Source organism: Podarcis gaigeae, assembly GCF_964106915.1.
Source record: "Podarcis gaigeae genome assembly, chromosome: Z".
Taxonomy (NCBI): Eukaryota; Metazoa; Chordata; class Lepidosauria; order Squamata; family Lacertidae; genus Podarcis; species Podarcis gaigeae.
In genome coordinates, this window is record NC_139691.1 from 23,036,990 (window position 1) to 23,057,431 (window position 20,442).

The window sequence follows — 20,442 nt, forward strand, 5'->3', positions numbered from 1 at the left end:
AAAGACGCCTTTATGGACTCCACCAAGATAAAGAACTCTGGGTTTTCCTACTGGCTCCCCCAAGTAAAAGCAGTCAAAATCTGTGCCAACTACTTGGTCGAGATCACTGACCCCACCCTTCGGAGAGCTTTTACTATGGCACGGTTTCAAACATTGCCAACTGCCTACCTGACCGGTAGATACACAAAAACCCCAGTAGAACATCGTTTATGTCCTTGCCTTATGAGAATTAAAGAGGACCTTACACATTATTTCCTCTATTGCCCCATTTATTCGGGCTTTAGAGATGCATTGCTGCAAATTATACCCAACTGTATAACCAGTCCTGAAGATAGAGTAAAATTTTTGTTAGTTGATGCAAACCCACGCATTACCCATGTGGTAGCGGTCTTTGTGATGAAGGCCATGAAAGCCAGGGAAAGGTTTATGAACGACAATGTAAAGACCCCTCCATCGTCTGTTTGACTCGCTGCTCGTTTTCCCTCCTTTTCTATTTTGTGGGAAGAAGGTTTTGTCGGCATAGTATGTAATGAATTTTAACAATTTTTAACTACTGTAGTGTTGATTTTTGTGCACAGGCATGGTCCTCACAATAAACGAATTTGTTGTTGTTGTTGTTGATGTGGCCAGCATGACTAAGCCGCTCCTTACGAACCAGAGTAGCACATGGAAACGCCGTTTACCTTCCCGCCGGAGCTGTACCTATTTATCTACTTGCACTGTGGCGAGCTCACCCCGTCGCGGGGATTCGAACCACCGACCTTCTGATCAGCAAGTCCTAGGTTCTGTGGTTTAACCCACAGCGCCACCCGCGTCCCTTTTCAACATATTTAGGGTCTTACAAAAGTAGCAGTACATTAGAATGAGTTTAGAAATGGGCCTGCAGCCAGAGCAGTTCTTTTGATCTGGCAAGATGTGATCCATATGACCATACCTTCTCAATAGGTGCTTCCAAAAGGAAGCCTGCAAGTCGGTGTTGAAAATTCCATAGAGGTCCATTATTTCTTATTTGTTAGGCAATTTGAAGTCAGAATCATTCACATCCACAGTGACTTGGATAGCACTGTTTGCAGAGTTGCCAATGAATGTGCTCAGAGCATTGCCTAGTCATGTATTGTTGAATGAGTTTCAGTCTTGAAATCTAGACACAGATAAATTGCCTGGAGCAGTGTGGATCACCTCCTGCCTGCTAGATCAGACCAGAAGCCTATCTAGTTCAGCACAAAACCGACCTCCTACCCAAAAGGAGAAAATACACAGGTACATGGACTGAATGATCCTCAGGATCCCTTCCAACCAGTGGTAGAAACTGAGATATGAAAGCTAGGACCTAAATGGCACCTTAAACGTAGGTTATGGGCACAACAATGGAATGTCTAGGTGTGCTTTTTTATAACAAGGAAACAAAGCTGAAAATGAACGAACTGCAACTAAAATATTATGTTAATTTTTCACATGGTCTAGTCCTTCCCCTGCCCACCCCCTAATATTCTTAAGGGGGTCTCTTCTCCAGTCTTCAGAAAGTAGCTGGAAGTGGGGAGGCAGAAAAAGGTTCTCCTTTCCTTCCACTCTGCAATTTTAATCTGAAATCTTAGGCGCAGTATTGTGCCCAGACCCAGAGCTCAGAAACTGCTCACGCTAATGAAATTCCATGTCACAAAATGCGCCTAGAACAATGGGAGTTTTGAACATTGCTTCTAAACCTACAGTTCTATGATTCTATTATATGTCTTACCTCTTTATTTCTCTGCTACAGGGCTCACGGCTTCAGAGAGGCAATTTAAATTAGGATAACATCAAAGTCGGAAAAGGTTAAATACCTCCTCTAATACTAATGCACTGATCAAAACTGGAGTGCTCTGCACCTGCTTCAAAGTTGAATGTTTAGCATTTGCTTAAATCCTACAGATTCATGATGATATCTCCCATGTCACATCTCAGAATCAGCCAAACAGGCAACAAAGAAGCAGACAAAAACCTCAGCTTGCTCTAAAGCACTTGAGAGACCTGCAAGAAGGCTTTAGCCCTGGAGCTTAAAACCTGGCTGTAAAGGAAGCAAGTCGTCACGGTGATGGGCTCTCGCAGCCATCCCATATGCGTCTACGAAGATAACAAGTGGAAATGCAGCCTTTAAAACTTGGCACACATCCAGGAAGTAATGCTGCCTTTCAAATCATTACAAAACATGACGGAGGACCTGTAAGGATAATAAAACAGTAGGACTGAAGAAGCAGCTCCTTCTGACCAAAAAAGGCAGGAGGAGGAGCAAAAAAACCACTGCAGGAAATATTATGTCAAACATTTGTCCATGTGTTCCAGTTACAGATAGGTAGCCGTGTTGGTCTGCCGTGTTGGTATCTGAAGAAGTGTGCATGTACACGAAAGCTCATACCAAGAACTAACTTAGTTGGTCTTTAAGGTGCTACTGGAAGGAATTTTATTTGTCCATGTGAATACTGCGGGTGGTAAGAAGCATTTTTTGGGATCCTCTTCCTGCTATCCTGCTATTTGTATTGTAACCAAAGCTTGCCTTCCATCTCCCCCAATGTCAAAGTTCTAGAATGGCTGTTGACTACCCCGAGGGAGGACAAGCCAGCTTGTAAAGTTGTTTCACACCTTAAATTGTTGTCACAAAACATGCCACCAGTTTCATCAATTTGACATGACAACTGAACAAAAGTTTTGAAGTCTACACTGCGCCTTTGAGGGAATACTCAATCAAGTTATCCTTGCATGAAATGCTCTTTCCTCTCCCATGCCAAAACTACATCCATGAGTTGCTTCTGACTTCTTGCAAAGATGTAGCCTTCTGCCCAGGTTTCCACTGACCCATAAGGTTAGATCCTGCTATTATTGAAATTCTGTTTTTATCTGTACAATATTGCTTTAATGGTTTCTATGTCACATATCTGTTTTATTGATACTGTCTTACTGTTTTTATGTTTTATACATTTGGATACAACTTAGAGATTATTAAATATTAAACAGTTGAAAAAATACGTTTAAATACATAAAACTACTTGGGAGGCAGCCATAGGTCAAGACTATCTCAATAAGAGGTCCAATTTGGACAATTTCTTCAACCGTGCCCACCTGCCAATCAAATAACATCACATCAGCTGATGGGCAGGAGAGTGGTTCTGAATTTTGCATTGTTGTGGTTGCCTTTTCCCAGCAGGACTTAATCCCCACTTAACAGTTGACAGGTGAGTGGTTAAATCCTGCTCAGTCTGGCCTCTGACTGATTCAACATTCTACAGCCATTTGGGGGGTGTTTTGCTTTGTTTTTGTTTTATTGTGTATTTTGTGTTCTCATTTTGTATTTTTAAGTGGTGAACCACCCTGTGATCTTTGGATGAAGGGTGGTCTATAAATTTAATAAATAATAATTACAATACATCAGCGGTAAAAAGTTTCACTGAAATGTAATCTCTACTCTAGCATGTCTTTGTAAATACTTAGCATTTGCCCCAAAAGGAAAGCAACAGATATTTAAAAACCAACTCTCTTTAGTTTGCTTTTTTTTAAGCTCATCAAATAAATATAGATAAAAAGATGGAGCTTGCCCAACACAGGGTGCTAATTTAAGCCTCTTTCAATTTTGTATCAGTAGCAGCACCCACGGACTGAAGCTGCTCAGGAACAAATACTTTTCATTTTAGAACCCAAAAGGTGGAAGTAAGAAGGTATTATTAAATACAAACCCAGACACAGAAAAGCTACTCACATTGACCAAGCCAAAGTAATTTTCATCCCCAGGAATCTGTTCTACACCAATCTCTTTCTCCACAGCAGACGCACTGGAGCCCTGGAAGACAAAGGAAAGGAGTAGGGGGGAAAAGGCTTACATCATTTGCATCTCTAAGCAAGGAGAAATTATTAATGAATACACACAGAGATATAGAATATTCTGTTGTTATATAGGGTTCCCAGTAGTCTCTCAAATAGGTTGGTCTTGTCTACAGCTTTCTAGTTCTGCAAATGCTGCAGACATCAGATGTTCTTATACCATGTGCTAAACTCTGATTAAAATGCCCTTAAGATCTACTGAACAGGGCAGGTATATGGCATCACAGATGCAAAGTCAAAGCAACATATATGTCCTTATGAATGTATGCATGTATATTGCAACCTTTCCACAAGGATCTCAAGGCAGCATACATGATTCTCTCTTCACTCCCACACAATAACCCTGTGAGGTAGGAAAGGCTGACAAATAGTGACTGGCTCAAGATGATCCACAGAGGAATACCATCATCATCATCATCATCTCACCTTTTCCGCAGACTGGGTCTCAAGGAAGCTTACATAAATTTAAAAAACACAGATAAAATACAAAAAGCTAAAAGAGAATCCAATAAACAGAATCATCAGGAAGTCAGTAAACTCCACTAGAGTTAAAACAGTATTAAAAAAAAAGATCTGTTAACATACAAATAATAAAAAAGCACAACAGAGAGTCCTTTCCTTAAAAATCAGTCAGCTCCAAAACACCAATCAGAATAAAACGGTCTTCACCTGCCAGTGGAGGGACACCAAGGAGGGAGGCAGTCTACCTTCTCTAGAAAGGAAGTTCCAAAGTCTGGGAGCAAACATTGAGAAGGCCCTCTCAGGGTTAAGTGGAGATCTTAGCTTGGTCTCCCCAGCCCTAGCTCAACAAGAACTTTGCACCAACATGAGCACTTTTCCCCAAGAGGTACTGAAAGAAGAAGGCTTTCCTGTAACCCCAAAAGCTAATGGAAGACTGTGTCATTACATAAAGTGCCCCCAAACCCCGCCAATTTAATGAAATTGTCTGTAAAGCAATTTAGGTCATGGAGAGACACTTCACACACATTTTTTTCCAAGTGGGATAAAGGGGGAAGGATGCACTCTTATATAGGAAAATAAGAAGCTGCCTAATATCTAGTTAGAACACTGTCTCCATCAAGCTTCCCCAATCTGGTGCCTTCAAGATATTTGGGCCTACAATTCCCATCACCCCTAATTATTGACCATGCTGACTGGGGCAGTTGGGACTTTCAGTCTAAGACATTTGGAGGACACAAGGTTAGGGAAGTCTGCTCTACACTGATTGGGGGGAGCTCTTCAAGATTTCAGACAGGAATCTCCTATTTGGAGATGTCAGGAATTGAACCTAAGGAAGAGGGAGTGACGTCTCATGAGCTAAATGGAAGCATGCTCTGACCCTCACCACAAATGTAGCTCCCCTAACCTTGCTAAAACAACCAGAGTCACCAAACATTTCACATCCTTTGTTGGGACTACCTTGGGGGCTACTGCTCACATGCAAGAAACTCCTCACAACTTATTGTTCAGGTACTTGTCCCACTTGGAAGACTGCTACTGTGACCAAACAAGGCCTCCAATATGACTGCCAAGGCAGGAAACCAAGAAAGCCATAGAGAGAAAGCCTTGTGACATTGATATAAAAGGAATTTGCAGCATAGTATTTCCAGCAACTTAAGGGCTTCTCAGAAGAGCTGGTTTAATATTTAAAACATTTAAGAAATCTAACTAACTGCCTTCAAATCATTTTTGCAAGAAGTTAAAACAACTGTATCAGAGGACCTTGACTTTGGAATTCACCTATCTGCTCAACTTCAGCGACTCAAGGTTGCAAACTTTGAACTTCTACTCAGTATCTCCAATTTGAAGAACAAGAAGCAAAGGAAGAGTCTTTGTTCTCCCCACTTCATCGCTCTTTCTGACCTTGCATTAACATCCTTTGTTCAGTCCTACAGTAAAGGCCACTTTCTAGATTATTCACACAAGCTGGTCTCATGTAAAGATTTTTATTACAACTGATCACCTCTTATACATCAAAAACTGTCAACAAAATTTACTATGCCTAAGTTTAAATGCCTGCCTTAAGAGTAAAATATCAAGGATATAGAGGTGACTTGCAGCTTGTGCACAGATAAGACTATGTGATTTCAACTTTATGCAGTTGAAGCGTGGCTAGTTGAAATCAAACAAATTAAATGCACAGACAGCAGAGATCTTAAAAGCTCTTTCTGCACCAGGTTTTCTTCAGTAAGTTTGGGAGCTTAAAAACAGTGATCATACACCAGTAAGTGCTATACTGTGCTTTTTACACGCCGTTTTCCAGTTTTTAAAAGGTTGTTTTGACTATACGTGATTTCATCCCAAAGCATAAGATGCCAGTCATCTGTATACAATGCTCCAAGGAGAGATGTTCACTTCTGTTGCAAATTTACGTGCCGTGTGGTAGACAGTTTTGAGAGAGCAAATTGATAAAGCATTATAGAATGCAATTTTATTCATTAAACCATTTAAACTGTATCAGCAATTATTAAGGATAACACTTTGAAAATGATCCACAGATGGTACTACACACCTGTCCAAACAGTATATATTCAAAGCTTGAAGAAATGTGGGGCAACTAACACATACTAGCATCTCTGGTGCTCTTACCCATGTGCCCTCTTCACAACTGTAAGCTGGGCAGTGGGGTGGGGTAAGTGATGACAAGCTACAACAATTAACTATAACATTGTTCGCTCCATTTAGGTTCCTGAAATTCATACTGATTGTGCAGCTAAAATATAACTGATAGAATTCTACAGGATTAGTGTGTGAAAACAGTCACAATCCAAGAATCCCCAGGCATGCACCTCTTGATGGTGGAGATGTCAGCTGCCATCCTGGTGCCTAGGCATCTTCACTTGGTCACAAGTGGCCGATAGTCAGGTGCTAAATGCGCCTGATGCCTGGCTAATTTCGAACACTGGTTTCAGTGCAACAGGTGTCTATAGATAGGCTTTATTTCCATTAAAAACCAACCACCACAACCAGAAAGCTTTGCTATTTTGAAGAAGCCTGCTGCTGCTGCTCCAGCAGCTAGTATTAATGCACTCCAATCATTTCAGAATCCAAGGCCAATTGTTCACCCTAAGTGACAGGCGCAACTTTCTTTCACTTCTATTTTAAATGCACCTTTTTAAAGTGGTATTTTATTTGAAGAACAAGCTGTGGGCAACATGCATTTAATAAAATTAATAACCAACAGGAGGCAAGGACCAAGCAGAAGTGACCTTTACGGGGAACATGATGGTTTCCTAGGAAAATGACAGGGCAGCGGTTAGCTAAATGTTTCAGAAAGCATCTGAAGGATTACACAGGCTGGCCACAAAACATAATGTGCTACAGGACCTTTGGATTAGAAAATGGTTATTTAAGGCCAGGGGGTTTCGGGGCTTGGAGCCAGCTGGTATCTAGTGCAAGTTCCTGCAAGGCCTAGCTCTTCCTGAAGTGGCTGACCTTCCTATATCTGGGCTGTACCACTTGAATCTAGAGGCAGGGGAAGGAGGACCCAGGTTTTGTGTGCGTTTATTTCTATTTTGAAAAATATTTCTAATCTGCTTTTCCAGGTAATGCCTAAGTCATCAAAAACAGCATCCGAATAAATACAAAAATCAATAGTCCAGTAAAACATAACACAATCAACTTTACCCCAACCACAAAGGAAGACAACAACCCACAACTACTCAGTTCTCACAGACAGCAATGAGGTGGCCAAGTTAAGTCTTGCTTATACCACATGTGACTACAGATGAGGGCCCACATGACCATGACAGAACATTCCAGTTGCAAAATGTGCCTGGCGTCAGGAGGATTTTGAATGCTGTACTTGAGGGCCATTCTACTTATAAAGGTGAAACCAACCACCTTTGCTACTAAACTTCATACACACCAGGAGCTTCAGCCAATTTAGGGCAAGTCTTTAATACAAAATGTTTTATGATTATTTGTTTCATTTACACACCGTATTTTGAGATACACACTTAAATAGATATTACATTTTGCTTAAGAAGCAGCTCCTAGGGGAGACATTCCAAAGCCCTGAAAATTGAGCAGGTAACTGGGTGTTCACATTGTTTCGTAGTGTTTTCCAACTTCATTCATACACCCATGATAAGAATGTGACTGTGGGAGGCAGCCTGCCGCAGAACCAAAACACAGTCTCTTGCTCAGGAGAACAAACATGCATTTCCCACGCAGCTTTCGTCATACAAATCCTTGGGGCAGAAGGATCAGGTATGAAATCCAACAGACCCTAAAGAGAAAAGGCCAAGGCCAAAGACTACCAGAAAACCCGCAGGGCTGAGAAGTCAAAACAACAGCACACGATGCAGAGTCCATATATAGACTGCTGTATTTTCCAGTTTGAATTCTACAAGCACAAACTACTTCAAAAAGCAATTCAGTGACAGAGTCTAGCCCAAGCCAGCAAGCAGTTAAGAAAACCAGCAACAACCATCTTTAGCCAGACATGGAAGAATGCAGGATACTGGTTTATTTGACAAGTATGTTAGTACTCCCGAAGAGGGGGATTTAAGAATAACACTATATACAGGTCGTAAAAATTGTCTATAGAATGTCCACATGAAACCAGCTTCACAGGCCCTGGAGGAGTCTTATCAGAAGCAAGTGACTCATAGCTGCACTTAAAGCTCAAAAAGGCTGGATCTAAACCAGACCCAGGTTCTTAATACAAAGCACACATTTGCCATGTTACTTTACTACTATGAGATGCAACAAAACTTCATCCAGTTATTTAAAGCCTCCTTTCCTACTTTATTTGCTGAAGAACTTCTTGTTCTCTCCCATCTTTCACAGAGTAATTGCTTTGCTACAACAGTTCATTTTACAGTGCAATGAAATCCATTCATGGGCAAAGTTAGAACTGATTTATTATCCTTGGCACATATAAAACCTTACTGTAAAGATTCTGAAGGCACATCCTCTGTTTGTGGTTCAAGGATGCAGAAGCCTTGCTCTTTTTTCTTTTCTTTTTTAAGACACTGCTCTGAGTAAAATATATAAATTGCCACTTCTTGGCTATGTTTGCAGGTAACAATAAATCATAATGTTTAGTAAGTCACACCGTGAACTGCCCATGTGCTCCCGCTTCACTCCCCTCTTTGCGCAAGCGGGTAAATGAACCACAAATGATATAGATATCAGAACCTGGGATCAGGGTTTGTTTCGCCCCCAACAACAATCACTAGTGAGCAGGGCCAGAACAACAAATGTAAATGTTACTTTTGTACAGGGGACTAGTTTCTATCCAGGAAAGGAAGAGGTATGGTCAGAGTTCTAGGACATATTCCAGACAGGCAAAACCCTCAAGAGCATGGAGCAGACCAGTGAGGGGTATGGCCAGGGAAGGAGTGTGGCCTGAGGAAACTGCTGAGGACCAGACAGAGAAGACCGAGGAGCCACATTTAGCCCCCGAGCTTGAGGTTCCTTACACCTCCTTTATGGCATAGTGCTATGATTCTATGTGTGAACATGGCCTTGAGTAAAATGTTGGGTTTTGTCAGTCTATTTTCACTTCAACGATTTAAAGAGTCCCAGAAGGTATTTACAGACAAAAGTCTTCAAAAAGAAATGCATAGTTTAAAACAAAGCAGCTAATTACAGCAGCAAAATTCACAGCTTAATTATTTGTATGTCTGGGAAGAAGTAAGGAAAGTGAGTATATAGCATTGCAGCCTTAGTATGTTAAGACAAAGCAATTTAAAACTTATGACTGATGAAAAAATGCCCCAAAATGGTTTTTTAAAACATGTTACCTTTAATTTCTATTGCTTGTATAATTACAAACACCGAAGAGGGCATGTACCATCTTAAGGAGAACGCCTCCTTTATCTCCCATGCAGGATGCAATGCTTCATGCATCATCTAGAACACTGATATTCAACTGGTGGGCCTGATCCAAGAAGGGTTGCAACAGGAGCACTACCAGCATACAAATATATGGTTAAAGATTAATAAATGGGTCCTCAAATGCATGCTTGGGTTAAAAGTGGGTCCTAGGTCTGAAAAGCTTGAAGCCTACTGTTCAAGAACAATTTCCCTATTCTCTTTCCAAAATATTGTTTTCTTCCATATGGAAATTTAATAATTACTCAACTAAAACTCATGGGATAAGTCACTTCTCCGTTTAATTAGGTGATAACCATCCTAAATATTCTGGCTTCTCCTCTCTTTCAGCACAGATGTAAATCTAGAATAAAGACTGCTAACATGTTATTTTCCCCAAGAGGTTTTATTGAAGTTTGAAAAAAGATATACAAAAATTAATACCGCATATCCAATATCTTTTTAGAATTTTAAAGATAAAAAACTAATCTAAATAAAAACACAAAGAAAAAAGAATAATTTCCCATTTTTGCCTGTCAGCTATAGAGAGAATTAATCAAAACATCCACTCCAAGTGGATCCACCCAATTATTCCACTTCCTGTAGACCACTAATTTCTTCAATCCTCAAACCCAGATATCACATGCTCATTTTCTTTTCACGCCAAAAATCTATAACAATCTTTAGTAAATTTCAACAATGATTTTTCTCTAATTAAACACATCAACTTCACCATCTGAACTAAGTCCAATAATTTTAACAACTATTCCTCCATAGTAGGTAGTGATGAATCTTTGTGAATATCTCATTGCTGTAATCATATATTGAAATAATGTTTCACGGTCCTTTTCTAATTGTATTTCCATTATTCTTAGCAGGAAAAATTCTGGCTTCAATTGAATTTTAACCTTTAAAAACCTCTAAATTTGTATCCAATATTTCTTAGCTTTTTTACAAGTACACCAAGCATGATAATATGTCCCTTCATATTTTTCACACTTTCAGCAAACATTTGGAACATCTTTATACATTCCGAATAACTGCCAGAGTTATAGAGTCGTACAGTGGTACCTCAGTTTAAGAACAGTCCGGTTTAACGATTTGGTTTACAAACTCTGCAAAACCGGAAATAGTGTCTTGGTTTGAGAATTTTACCTCGGTCTAAGAATGGAATCTGAATGGTGGAAGGGCACCAACGGCAGGAGGCCTCATTAGGGAAAGTGCGCCTCGGTTTAAGAACGGTTTTGGTTTAAGAATTGACTTCCAGAATGGATTAAGTTCATAAATCGAGGTACCACTGTACCTTGGTTTTCAAACAACTTAGTTCACAAACAACTCGGAACTCAAACATCACAAACCTAGAAGTAGGTGTTCCAGTTTGCGAACTTTGCCTCGGAAGCTGAACGTCCGGCGCAGCTTCCAATTGACTGCAGGACACTCCTGTGGCCAATCAGAAGCCGTGCCTTGGTTTCCAAATGTTTCGGAAGTTGGACAGATTTCCGGAACGCATCCTGTTAGAAAATCAAGGTAGGACTGTATACCATTGATACATCATTATATTTAAAAAATCTTTAAGACCATAATACAATGTAAATCTTAGCACTTTCATCCACATATGTTCCATCTATTACAACCAAAAAAATTCCACATTTAATCAAGTGTTAGATTAGATTTCAATTTCAACCAAAGTTTATACATTTTTGCAACAACATGTTCATCATTTGTACACAACTGTATTTCAAAATGTTTTTTTGTTCTACACCAAAGTCTTTTTATCCAGCTTGATTCTCCGTTAGTTGTAGATGAGAAAACCACTGGAAGCTATCACCTTCCAGTGCTAAAAGTTCCCTTGTTTTAATTTTACCATCTCCTTGGTTCCACTCTTAAGAAGTCTTGATAGGTTAACCATTTCTCTTTGCCTGTCACCTCTTTTCTATAAAGGCTTCTTGTGGTGAAATCCATAACAATGTCTTTGTACATAACCTAGGTTTATTTCTATTCCAGATTCTTAATAAGGCACATCTAATGTGGATTTTTGAAATCCACATTAACTTTTAACTTTAACGTACCACAAATATCCATGGCATCCAAACCTCAACTCACATCCTTCTAGTTCCAAAAATCTCTTATTTCTCAATGTCAGCCATTCCTTCTTCCACCCTAAGCAACAAGCTGCAAAGTACAATTTCAAATCAGGTAAACCCAATCCTTTGCATCTTGCAATACTTTGATTTTAACTCGTGGTTTTTTCTCCTGAAATAAAAACTTAGATTAATCTTTCTGTCATTGTTTAAACAGAAATCATTAGTCAAAATAGGTATTGTTTGAAATAAAGGCATCATTCTAGGCCACAGGTGTCAAACACAAGGCCCGCGGGCCGAATCCGGCCCGCCAGACCTCGTCATGTGGCCCGTTTAGCCGCTGCCGGCCACCAGCCTTCAGCTTTTATTCTCGCTTTTTTTTTGACACAAGAAAGCCTCCTCTTTAGTGCATGCGCGGCAGCCTACAAGCCAGAGAACGTCTGCCCTCTAGCGGCGCCGGCCGTTCTACACAGGAAACCTCCACTTTACATGCATTCAGGAAACCTCCACTTGTTTTTATATTGAGCACATGCCATCCTGTGATGTGACAGATCCAATGGCTGCCTGAACCCTTCTCACCTGTACTGTAAGTACATATGATGTATGGGGGGGAGGGGGGTCTGCTTATTAGGGGGGTCTGCTTATTATTCTGCTTAAAATTTTATGATAATAAAGAGTGGACACATAGTCCTACAGATACAACCGGCCCTTTGAGGGTGACCAAACTGCTGATGCGGCCCCCGATGAACATTCATCTTTATCACTGAGATTCTAACCATTTTTAGCTTCCCGCCTTGACATATTTTTCAAAATTTCAGCCCATGTCTTAATATAATTATTTTGAAACAACATACAATTTGACATTTGACATAACAACATCCAAATATTTTACTTTTTCCCAATTTGGAGCCCTGGTTTCTTCAACAAAACCTTCTGATCTTCTGTTGTCATATTCTTTATTAACATTTTCATTTTCTGGTGATTAACCTTAAAGCCTGGTAACATATCAAAATTAGTTTATCCGTAAGAATTTCTACTCCCTGTAGCAGATTTTCCAGAACTAACATCAAGTTTCCATCAAATGCCTGTTACTTATAAGTTTCTTTTTGGATCTTTACTCTCATCATTCTCTCATATTGTGTAATGTCTCTTAGCAAGACTTCCATGACCAAAATGAAAAGCAGTGGGAACCACGGACACCCTTACCTTGTCCCCTTCTATATTTTGCATGGTTTTATTAGTTCTCCATTAACAATTATCTGGGCCTTCTGTGATGTATAAATAGGTATTATCCATTTAATAAAGTTATCTCCCAAGTTCATTTTTTGCTATACTCTAAACAAGAATACCCAATTCACATTGTCAAAGGCTTTTCCTGCATTCCAAAATATCAAAGCAGCTTGCTTCTCACTGTGGCAATTCAGATATTCCAAAATACATAATGTGTTCCAGGTGACGTCTCTTGGCCAATAGCCACATTGATCATGATGAATGAATTTTTTAAAAAACTTTTAAAATCTTTGTGACAAAATCAATGTAAATAATTTACAGTGGTGCCCCGCAAGACGAATGCCTCGCAAGATGGAAAACCCGCTAGACGAATGGGTTTTCCATTTTGAAGGTTGCTTTGCAAAACCAATTTCCTATGGGCTGGCTTCGCAAGACGAAAATGTCTTGCGAGTTCCTGTGGGGTTCCCCCCCCCTTTTCCCAAGCCGCTAAGCCGCTAATCAGCTGATCCGCTAAGCCGCTAATCAGCTGATCCGCTAAGCCCGCTAAGCCGCTAATAGCGCTAATCCGCTAATGGGCTTGCTTTGCAAGACGAAAAAACCGCAAGACGAAGAGACTCGCGGAACGGATTCTTTTTGTCTTGCAAGGCACCACTGTATTATCATTGTTCAATAAAGGTCAATAGTTTTTCACTAAAGTCAAACCCTGGAATGTAGCTCTGTGAGCCAATTTGCCCAGCCACTGAACCGTTATCTCCCACATGTGAAGAACTGCAGGCATTCCACTCCTGTACACAGAGCATAGACTGGATCATGCTTGTCCTCCTGTGAAGCAATCTTCTGAGCATCAAGAACTGTCATGATGGCTACGTTCTCCCTCCATTGCTGGAGGCAGCAATGCTCATGAATAGAAGTTGTTGGAAACCACAGGAAGGGAGAGGGCTCTTGTGCTTGCTGGTTTCCCACAAGCATCTAGCTGGTTACTGTAAGAACAGGATGCTGGACTAGAATGACAGCTTGGCCAGATCCTGCAGGACTGTTCTTAGGTTCTTAATCAACTCCTGCTCTTTACCTGATCATTCCTCCTTCATTCCTATCACATAGTCAGTGGAAGAAGAGACTAGGACACTGCAATTAAGCTTCACTTCTCAAAACATCTGAATCACAGGTCTTTCTCCTTTAAAAGCTATGAGCACTAGCCAGCTTTAAAAATGGCTTGTTATTGGCTTATGAATACTCACTTATATTGAAGACACCACAATCCTTGGCTCAGATGTGGTAGGGAGTCATGCTTGTTTGTCATGATTGTTTTTTGTGCTTGTGCCAAGGGAGAAATGAAGCAAGAGCAACCGGGCAGTGTGCACAACATGCTGCTCATTTCCAAGAAACCAGGGCTCGAGGTAATCTGTCAAGGGCTACATACTGGGTAGGACCAAAGCAAGCAGTGGTCTAGAACACCATGCAAAGTATGTGTCTGCCCCTCTTTCTTTCTTTCTCCCACCCAATCCCTTTTCTCTTTTTCTGACACTTCGCTATCTCTCTCCCCCACCTAAGCCTTCACACCGTGCAAGATATTGGACATGGGGCAGATTACTCTTGCAAGAGATCTGAACTGACTGCTTGCTGAAGGCTTTAGAAATTAGGAACAACAGGCTGCCTACCTAAGCAATAAATGGGGCATTCTGTGACATGCAACTACAATTCTCTTCTCTATTTTTTTGCCTTCAGAAATGAAATTAATAGTTATTATTGTACTGTTACTTGTTCTGACACTCTGTTTTGACTCTCCTGCTGTTATTCCTATTTGACTGCTGCTATTTTTGCCAAATGATTGCTAGATTTATTTTTAAGACTGTAATTGCGTGAACTGTTTTGAAATCTCTTTTTCTTTTTTGTAAAACCACATTGGGGCAGTTATGGTGGAAGGATGGTCCATAAATACAGCAAGTAAAATAATCATCAATAATGTCTTTCATTATAAAATGTATAGCCATTGCAGTTATTCACTTTTCTGGTAAAATTCAAAAGGATATTGATTGAGGGGGTGTGTATTTATAAAACAAAGATAACTACATTCTCTTAAGCAAAATATCCATCTGGGACCAAAAATAATAATAAAAATATGGCAAAATCACTGAAAAGTTATGTCCAGCAAAATTAATTCATGTGACTTATTAGACGTCCCAACAACAGCATATCCATATTTATATCTCAAAATTAAGAAGAAATTAAACATTCCACCCCACATTCAAGAATTCATGCATGGTGGATAAGTCTTCTGGCAAGTGACCCAGTTGACAATTAATCAAGGGCAACATGGAGCTAGGCATTTCCCCCTTTAGTGGACTATTTCACAAATATGGAAACTTTTAGACTGCAACTCTCCATCTCAGTTGGCTGGAGCCGACAGGAATTGCAGCCCAAAACATCTGGAGGGCACTAGGCTGGGGAAGGTTGTCAGGCTATTGCAAGAACACATGCAGCCAAGAGCTACAGATAGAAAGTACTTTGCTTTGGAAGCAAAGTGGGCTTCAAGAGCACATAATTAATTACACTGGAGCTGGAGAATGTTCAAAGCATGGATGGAAATGGGAGAAGATGGGTAGAGCATGACTCCTTGGGGAGGGAGTATGGAGATATGAGCATGCCACCTTTGTCCCATCTGTACCAATACTTCAGATTTACTGTTCTCTCAGCCCTCCATCTGCTATGCTTAATTGTGGCAGTGCATGCAAGTGCTCTGGTCATTTATATTTAAGGCAACTTAATGTCAAGTATTATTATTATTATTACTATTATTATTATTATTATTATTATTATTATTATTATTATTATATTTATCACATTTCTATTCCACAATGGAGATAAAGATGGTTTACATGGTGTTCCTGGGTGTTCTCCCATCCTGGCACAGACCAAACCCAGACCTGATAAGCATCCTTTCAACCATGCCTTTTCCCTTGATGTTAATCAGGTTCCACTTCGTTAGAATGGATCACCTTCATAGTTTTCCATTGCCAAGCAAGGGCTTGATCTCCCACACAGGATGCTTATTGTATATTTTTAAATTCACATTTCTCTTTTTCCTCCATAGTTCCCAACTATAAACCCATCATCTCAAGACATCATTAGACAAATGCCACAGCAGCATTATGCACTCCAAAGCATTTTAACAGATGTACATATTTTTAACAAGCAACGATCACTCCCCTCATAATCTCCCTCTGCATGCTGAAGATGGAGAAAAGCTATTGGGTGTCAGAAGGCAGAACTGCTCAACTCAACAGCTACTTTGCTTCTGTCTCCACCCAAAATGAAGGCAGTGCCCAACCTGGCAATAATAGAATAAACGATGCAAGGTGGGGGCTGCAGCCCAAGGCAGGAAAAAAGGTGGTAAGGAAACATCTAGCTGCCTTATATGAATTTAAATCTCCAGGACCTGATGAGATGCATCCAAGGGTACTAAAGGTGCTTCCACATGTAATCTCGGAACCTCTGGTCTATAACCTTTGAGAATTCTAGAAAAGATGAGGTTCCTGCAGGCAAGAGGTGGGCAAAAAGTTGTCCCCATCTTCAAAAGGGAGAGGAAGAAGTCCCAGATAACTACCAACTAGTGAGCTTATTGATAGAAGGAAAGGTCCTAGAACAGCTTATTAAATAATTGATCTGTGAGCACTTAGAAAAGGATGATGTGATTATTAAAACCCAGCATGGGTTTCTCAAAAACAAGTCAGGCCTGACAAATATCATTTCTTTATTTGATAGAGTTACAAGCTGTGAATGTGGCGTATCTTGATTTCAGTAAGGCTCTTGACAAAGTCCCCCATGATATTCTTGTGGAGAAACTGCTAAAATATAGACTGGACAAGGTAACTTTTAGGTGAATTTGTAGCTAGCTGAGTGTCTGAATCCAAAGAGTGCTTACTAGTTATTCGTTGTTATCCTGGAAAACAGGGACAAGTTGAGTATTGTAGGATTCTGTCCTGGGTCCGTTTTTGTTCAATGTCTAGCTAAATGAGTTGGGTGAAAGAACTGAGGCGATGCTGATCCAAATTGCAGATGACACTAAACTGGGAGGGGTAGCTAATGCAGCTGAAGAAAGAAACAGGATGCAATATGACCTTAACAGATTGGAGAACTGGGCTAAAATGAACAAAATAAATTTCAGTAGGGACATACGTCATCTTCTGCACTTAGACAGGAATAACCAGCTGCACAAAGATAAGATGGAGGACACCTGGCTTGCCAGTAGTACATGTGAAAAGGATCTGGAGGTCTTAGTAGACCACATGTTTAACATGAGTCTACAGTGTGATGCAGCAGCAAAAAAAGCTAATGCTATTCTAGACTGCATCAACAGAAGTCTAGTGTCTTGATGAAGAGAAGTAATAGTACCACTTTATTCTGCCTTGGTCAGACCACATCAGCTATGAAAAGCCACCTCACAGGAGGAGAAAGATCTGGAATAACAGAAGATGACACCAGCTCGAAAGAGAACCTGGAAGGAGAACTTTCAAGGGAATTGATGAGAAACCCAGCTTTTGCTGGACTCCAGCTCCCAACAGCCCCAGCCAGCATGGCCAGTGGTCAGGGATGACTGGGGATGTAATCCAGCAACATATGAATGGCCACAGGTTTCCTACGTGTTCCAGGGTATGACTACAAAAGGCAGGTGCAATAAAGTTTCCGGGAAGTATCGTGAGGGCCTAATTATATGTTAAGCTGCATTACTCTGATGATGGGCCCCCCTAAAGGTAAAGGTACCCCTGCCCGTACGGGCCACTCTTGACAGACTCTGGGGTTGTGCGCCCATCTCACTCAAGAGGCCAGGGGCCAGCGCTGTCTGGAGACACTTCCGGGTCACGTGGCCAGTGTGACATTGCTGCTCTGGCCAGAGCCAGAGCCGCACACGGAAATGCCGTTTACCTTCCCGCTGGTAAGCGGTCCCTATTTGTCTACTTGCACCCGGAGGTGTTTTCGAACTGCTAGGTTGGCAGGCGATGGGCCCCCCTACACCATTGCAAAAAAGAAAGATGAAACAGGAGAAACTTTGCAATAGAGAACAGCAGTTCTTTAAGCCTTCTCTTTCCCTGACTTTTCCCATACCTGTTTCATCCCCAACAGGGTTCCAGAGGCAAATGTAGGTAAGAAACACATGAAAAAACAAAAGCAGTGTGGAAAGAGTCCAGGAGAATGGGTACACATTGAATAATGATGCATGGACTGAAGATGCAGGATACGGCAGCCTTGCTGGTCAATGCTTGGATTCCCTAGAAACATAACGCACAACACTGCCCCGAGTTCCACAATGGAAGCAAATTGGGATATAAATGCAATAAATAAGATTAAGACAGGTACCTAAAAAGAAGAGAACAAAAACACCAAGTAGGAACTTCTGATATTTACTGGAGAAAGTTTGGCGTGGAAAGTATCTAGGAGAAAGGAGGATGCTATACAAAACAAAGGTTGGAAAAGGGATATTGATGCAACCTAAAGGTACAATATCCATTACGGATTGCACTGAGAAAGGGAAAGAAGGAACCAGTGAGTTCTGATTTGGCAAAAAAAAAAACACAAAAAAAAAACACAGCTTTCAGCAAAAGATAGGAAGATGAGGAAAAAGAAAAAAAATGCAATCTCTTCCACTCTTTCCAGAAATTAGACCTCTACTTTCAGCTTCCTGCTTCACATATCCAGCAAGTCCTACCCAGAAAACAATTAAGTGGAGAAAAGTATGTTAGAAACCCTTTTGTCAGTTATTTATAATTCACTGAACCTCCACATCCAGGCTGCAAACTCCCATTGCAGCTGCGCTCCACGCATAAAGCTAATTCAATGAATAAATGCATGATCCCCATAGATGACAAATGCACAGACTTGTTTCACACCATTTCCTACACATAAATGTTTTGTACATGAAATAGCCTTGGGATAAGGGGTGATATTAACTATGGGGGGAAGGAAGGTTTACAAGAGCTAGGGCAAAAAGGTGAGAGATATCTTCTTGAAGCAAACTTTCAGAGGTAAAATCTTGGCAAGCCAGTTTGATATGAAAGGTGCAGACGGGTGGTATTGCTAGGAAGAAGTAGGTAGAATTTTATTCTCAGCTGCAAAAAATGGGAGGATGTAAAGCCAGAAAACAAACACAGAGATGCACACAAAAAAACATGTTTGCTAATCTTCCCTCCTATTTTCAAATGTGTCACTCTTGGGAAGGGAGACCGTTTAAACATTTTTTTTTAAAAAAAAAATCAACTTCATCCTTTTGAAATGGATGCTGTCCTTCATGAGGCAGTGTGGGACAGGTGTGCCAGGAAGTGGAGGAACAACTATGCACATGTGCTAAGAGCTACACACTTTGGGCTGCACCCAACTAAGTTCCACTCAAAACGTACCCACTGAGATTCAGACATGACTATGATTTCAATGGGTCTACTTAATACCCACCCAACTTAGTTGGATGCACAGTCGTTTCTTTTAAAAAAGAAAAAGCTGATGCTTCCCTTTAGCGGGTGTCGGGAGGAAGTGGAGAAGAACTCTGCATGTGCTCAAAACACACGCGGGACAACAGAATTCGGAGGACGCGGAGTGTTTAAAAGTTGGTCGCCGTAGTCCTACAGGGCAGGGCTTTCATTTATTTTATTTGTTTACCCACCTACTTATTGCCCTCTCCAGTTTCTATCCCGGCCAATTTAAGAAGGGGAGCCATGCTTGGAGAGGGAGGGAGAAGGGTGCTGACAGGGGGCGGGGAGGAGAAGGGGAGCTCCTATGGGGTAGAATCCCCCTGTGAGACAGAGGGGGGATTGGAGCCCATTCTCCACCCCTTACCATGGTAAGGCGAGTTTTCGGACCGTCACCGGCATTACCATCCACCCGCCATGGTGGTTCCCGCCGTCACTAGAGCACCCGCTGAAGCGCTCCGGGCAGCCACGCGTTCTTCGCCCAAATGGCTCCGGCGTCCCTTCCACAAGTCCGAAATATACCGTAAGTTCCGGCGTCCCGTTCCCACCTCCCCGCACCTCCTTGTGGGAACAGGAGAAACTCATCCTGCACCTACTTCGCTGCTTGTATTACGCCTTTCCATTTCCACTCGCGCCTCCGTTTACAGGCGGACTGATTAACTATTAAGCCTAAGCCATGGTCCTATGTTTGTTTGTTTGTTTGTTTTTATGTGTTTTATGTTGTTTCCAACCACTCCCATCAACCACGACCACTGGCCTTGCAGACTTGGGCTGGTGGGAGCTGAAATCCATCGGCACATGGCGGGCCACAGGTTCCCTCCTCGTGCTAGGTCCTCGCGGTTTTTAAAGGAAGCGATGTATTCGATTTCCCAGTGCAGCCACGAAGCTCACTGGGTGACCGTGGCCATTCAGTCTTTCTTTGCCTTCCCTTTACAGGCTGGTTGTTTGTTTTTGTGGGGGGGGGGGTTAAAGAAACCCACTTATATACCCAGCCAAATGGG

The 20,442-nt window shown here is 41.3% G+C and overlaps 1 protein-coding gene across 3 annotated transcripts in view; it reads right to left on the bottom strand.

The window, feature by feature from the left end:
* The window catches only part of LOC310836711 (ubiquitin carboxyl-terminal hydrolase 12-like), a 52,607-nt gene extending 32,486 nt beyond the window's left edge, over nt 1-20,121 (bottom strand). For all 3 annotated transcript variants that reach the window (XM_083722439.1, XM_083722437.1, XM_083722436.1), the window contains exons 1-2: nt 19,809-20,121; nt 3,728-3,808 (exon numbers count right to left, since the gene is read on the bottom strand). Coding sequence is in view for 2 of the 3 variants with exons in the window: in XM_083722437.1 (XP_083578563.1) it covers nt 3,728-3,808; nt 19,809-19,811 (84 nt within the window). In the remaining variant the exon portion in view is untranslated. The remainder of the gene's footprint in view (nt 1-3,727; nt 3,809-19,808) is intronic.
* Nucleotides 20,122-20,442: the final 321 nt, after the last annotated feature.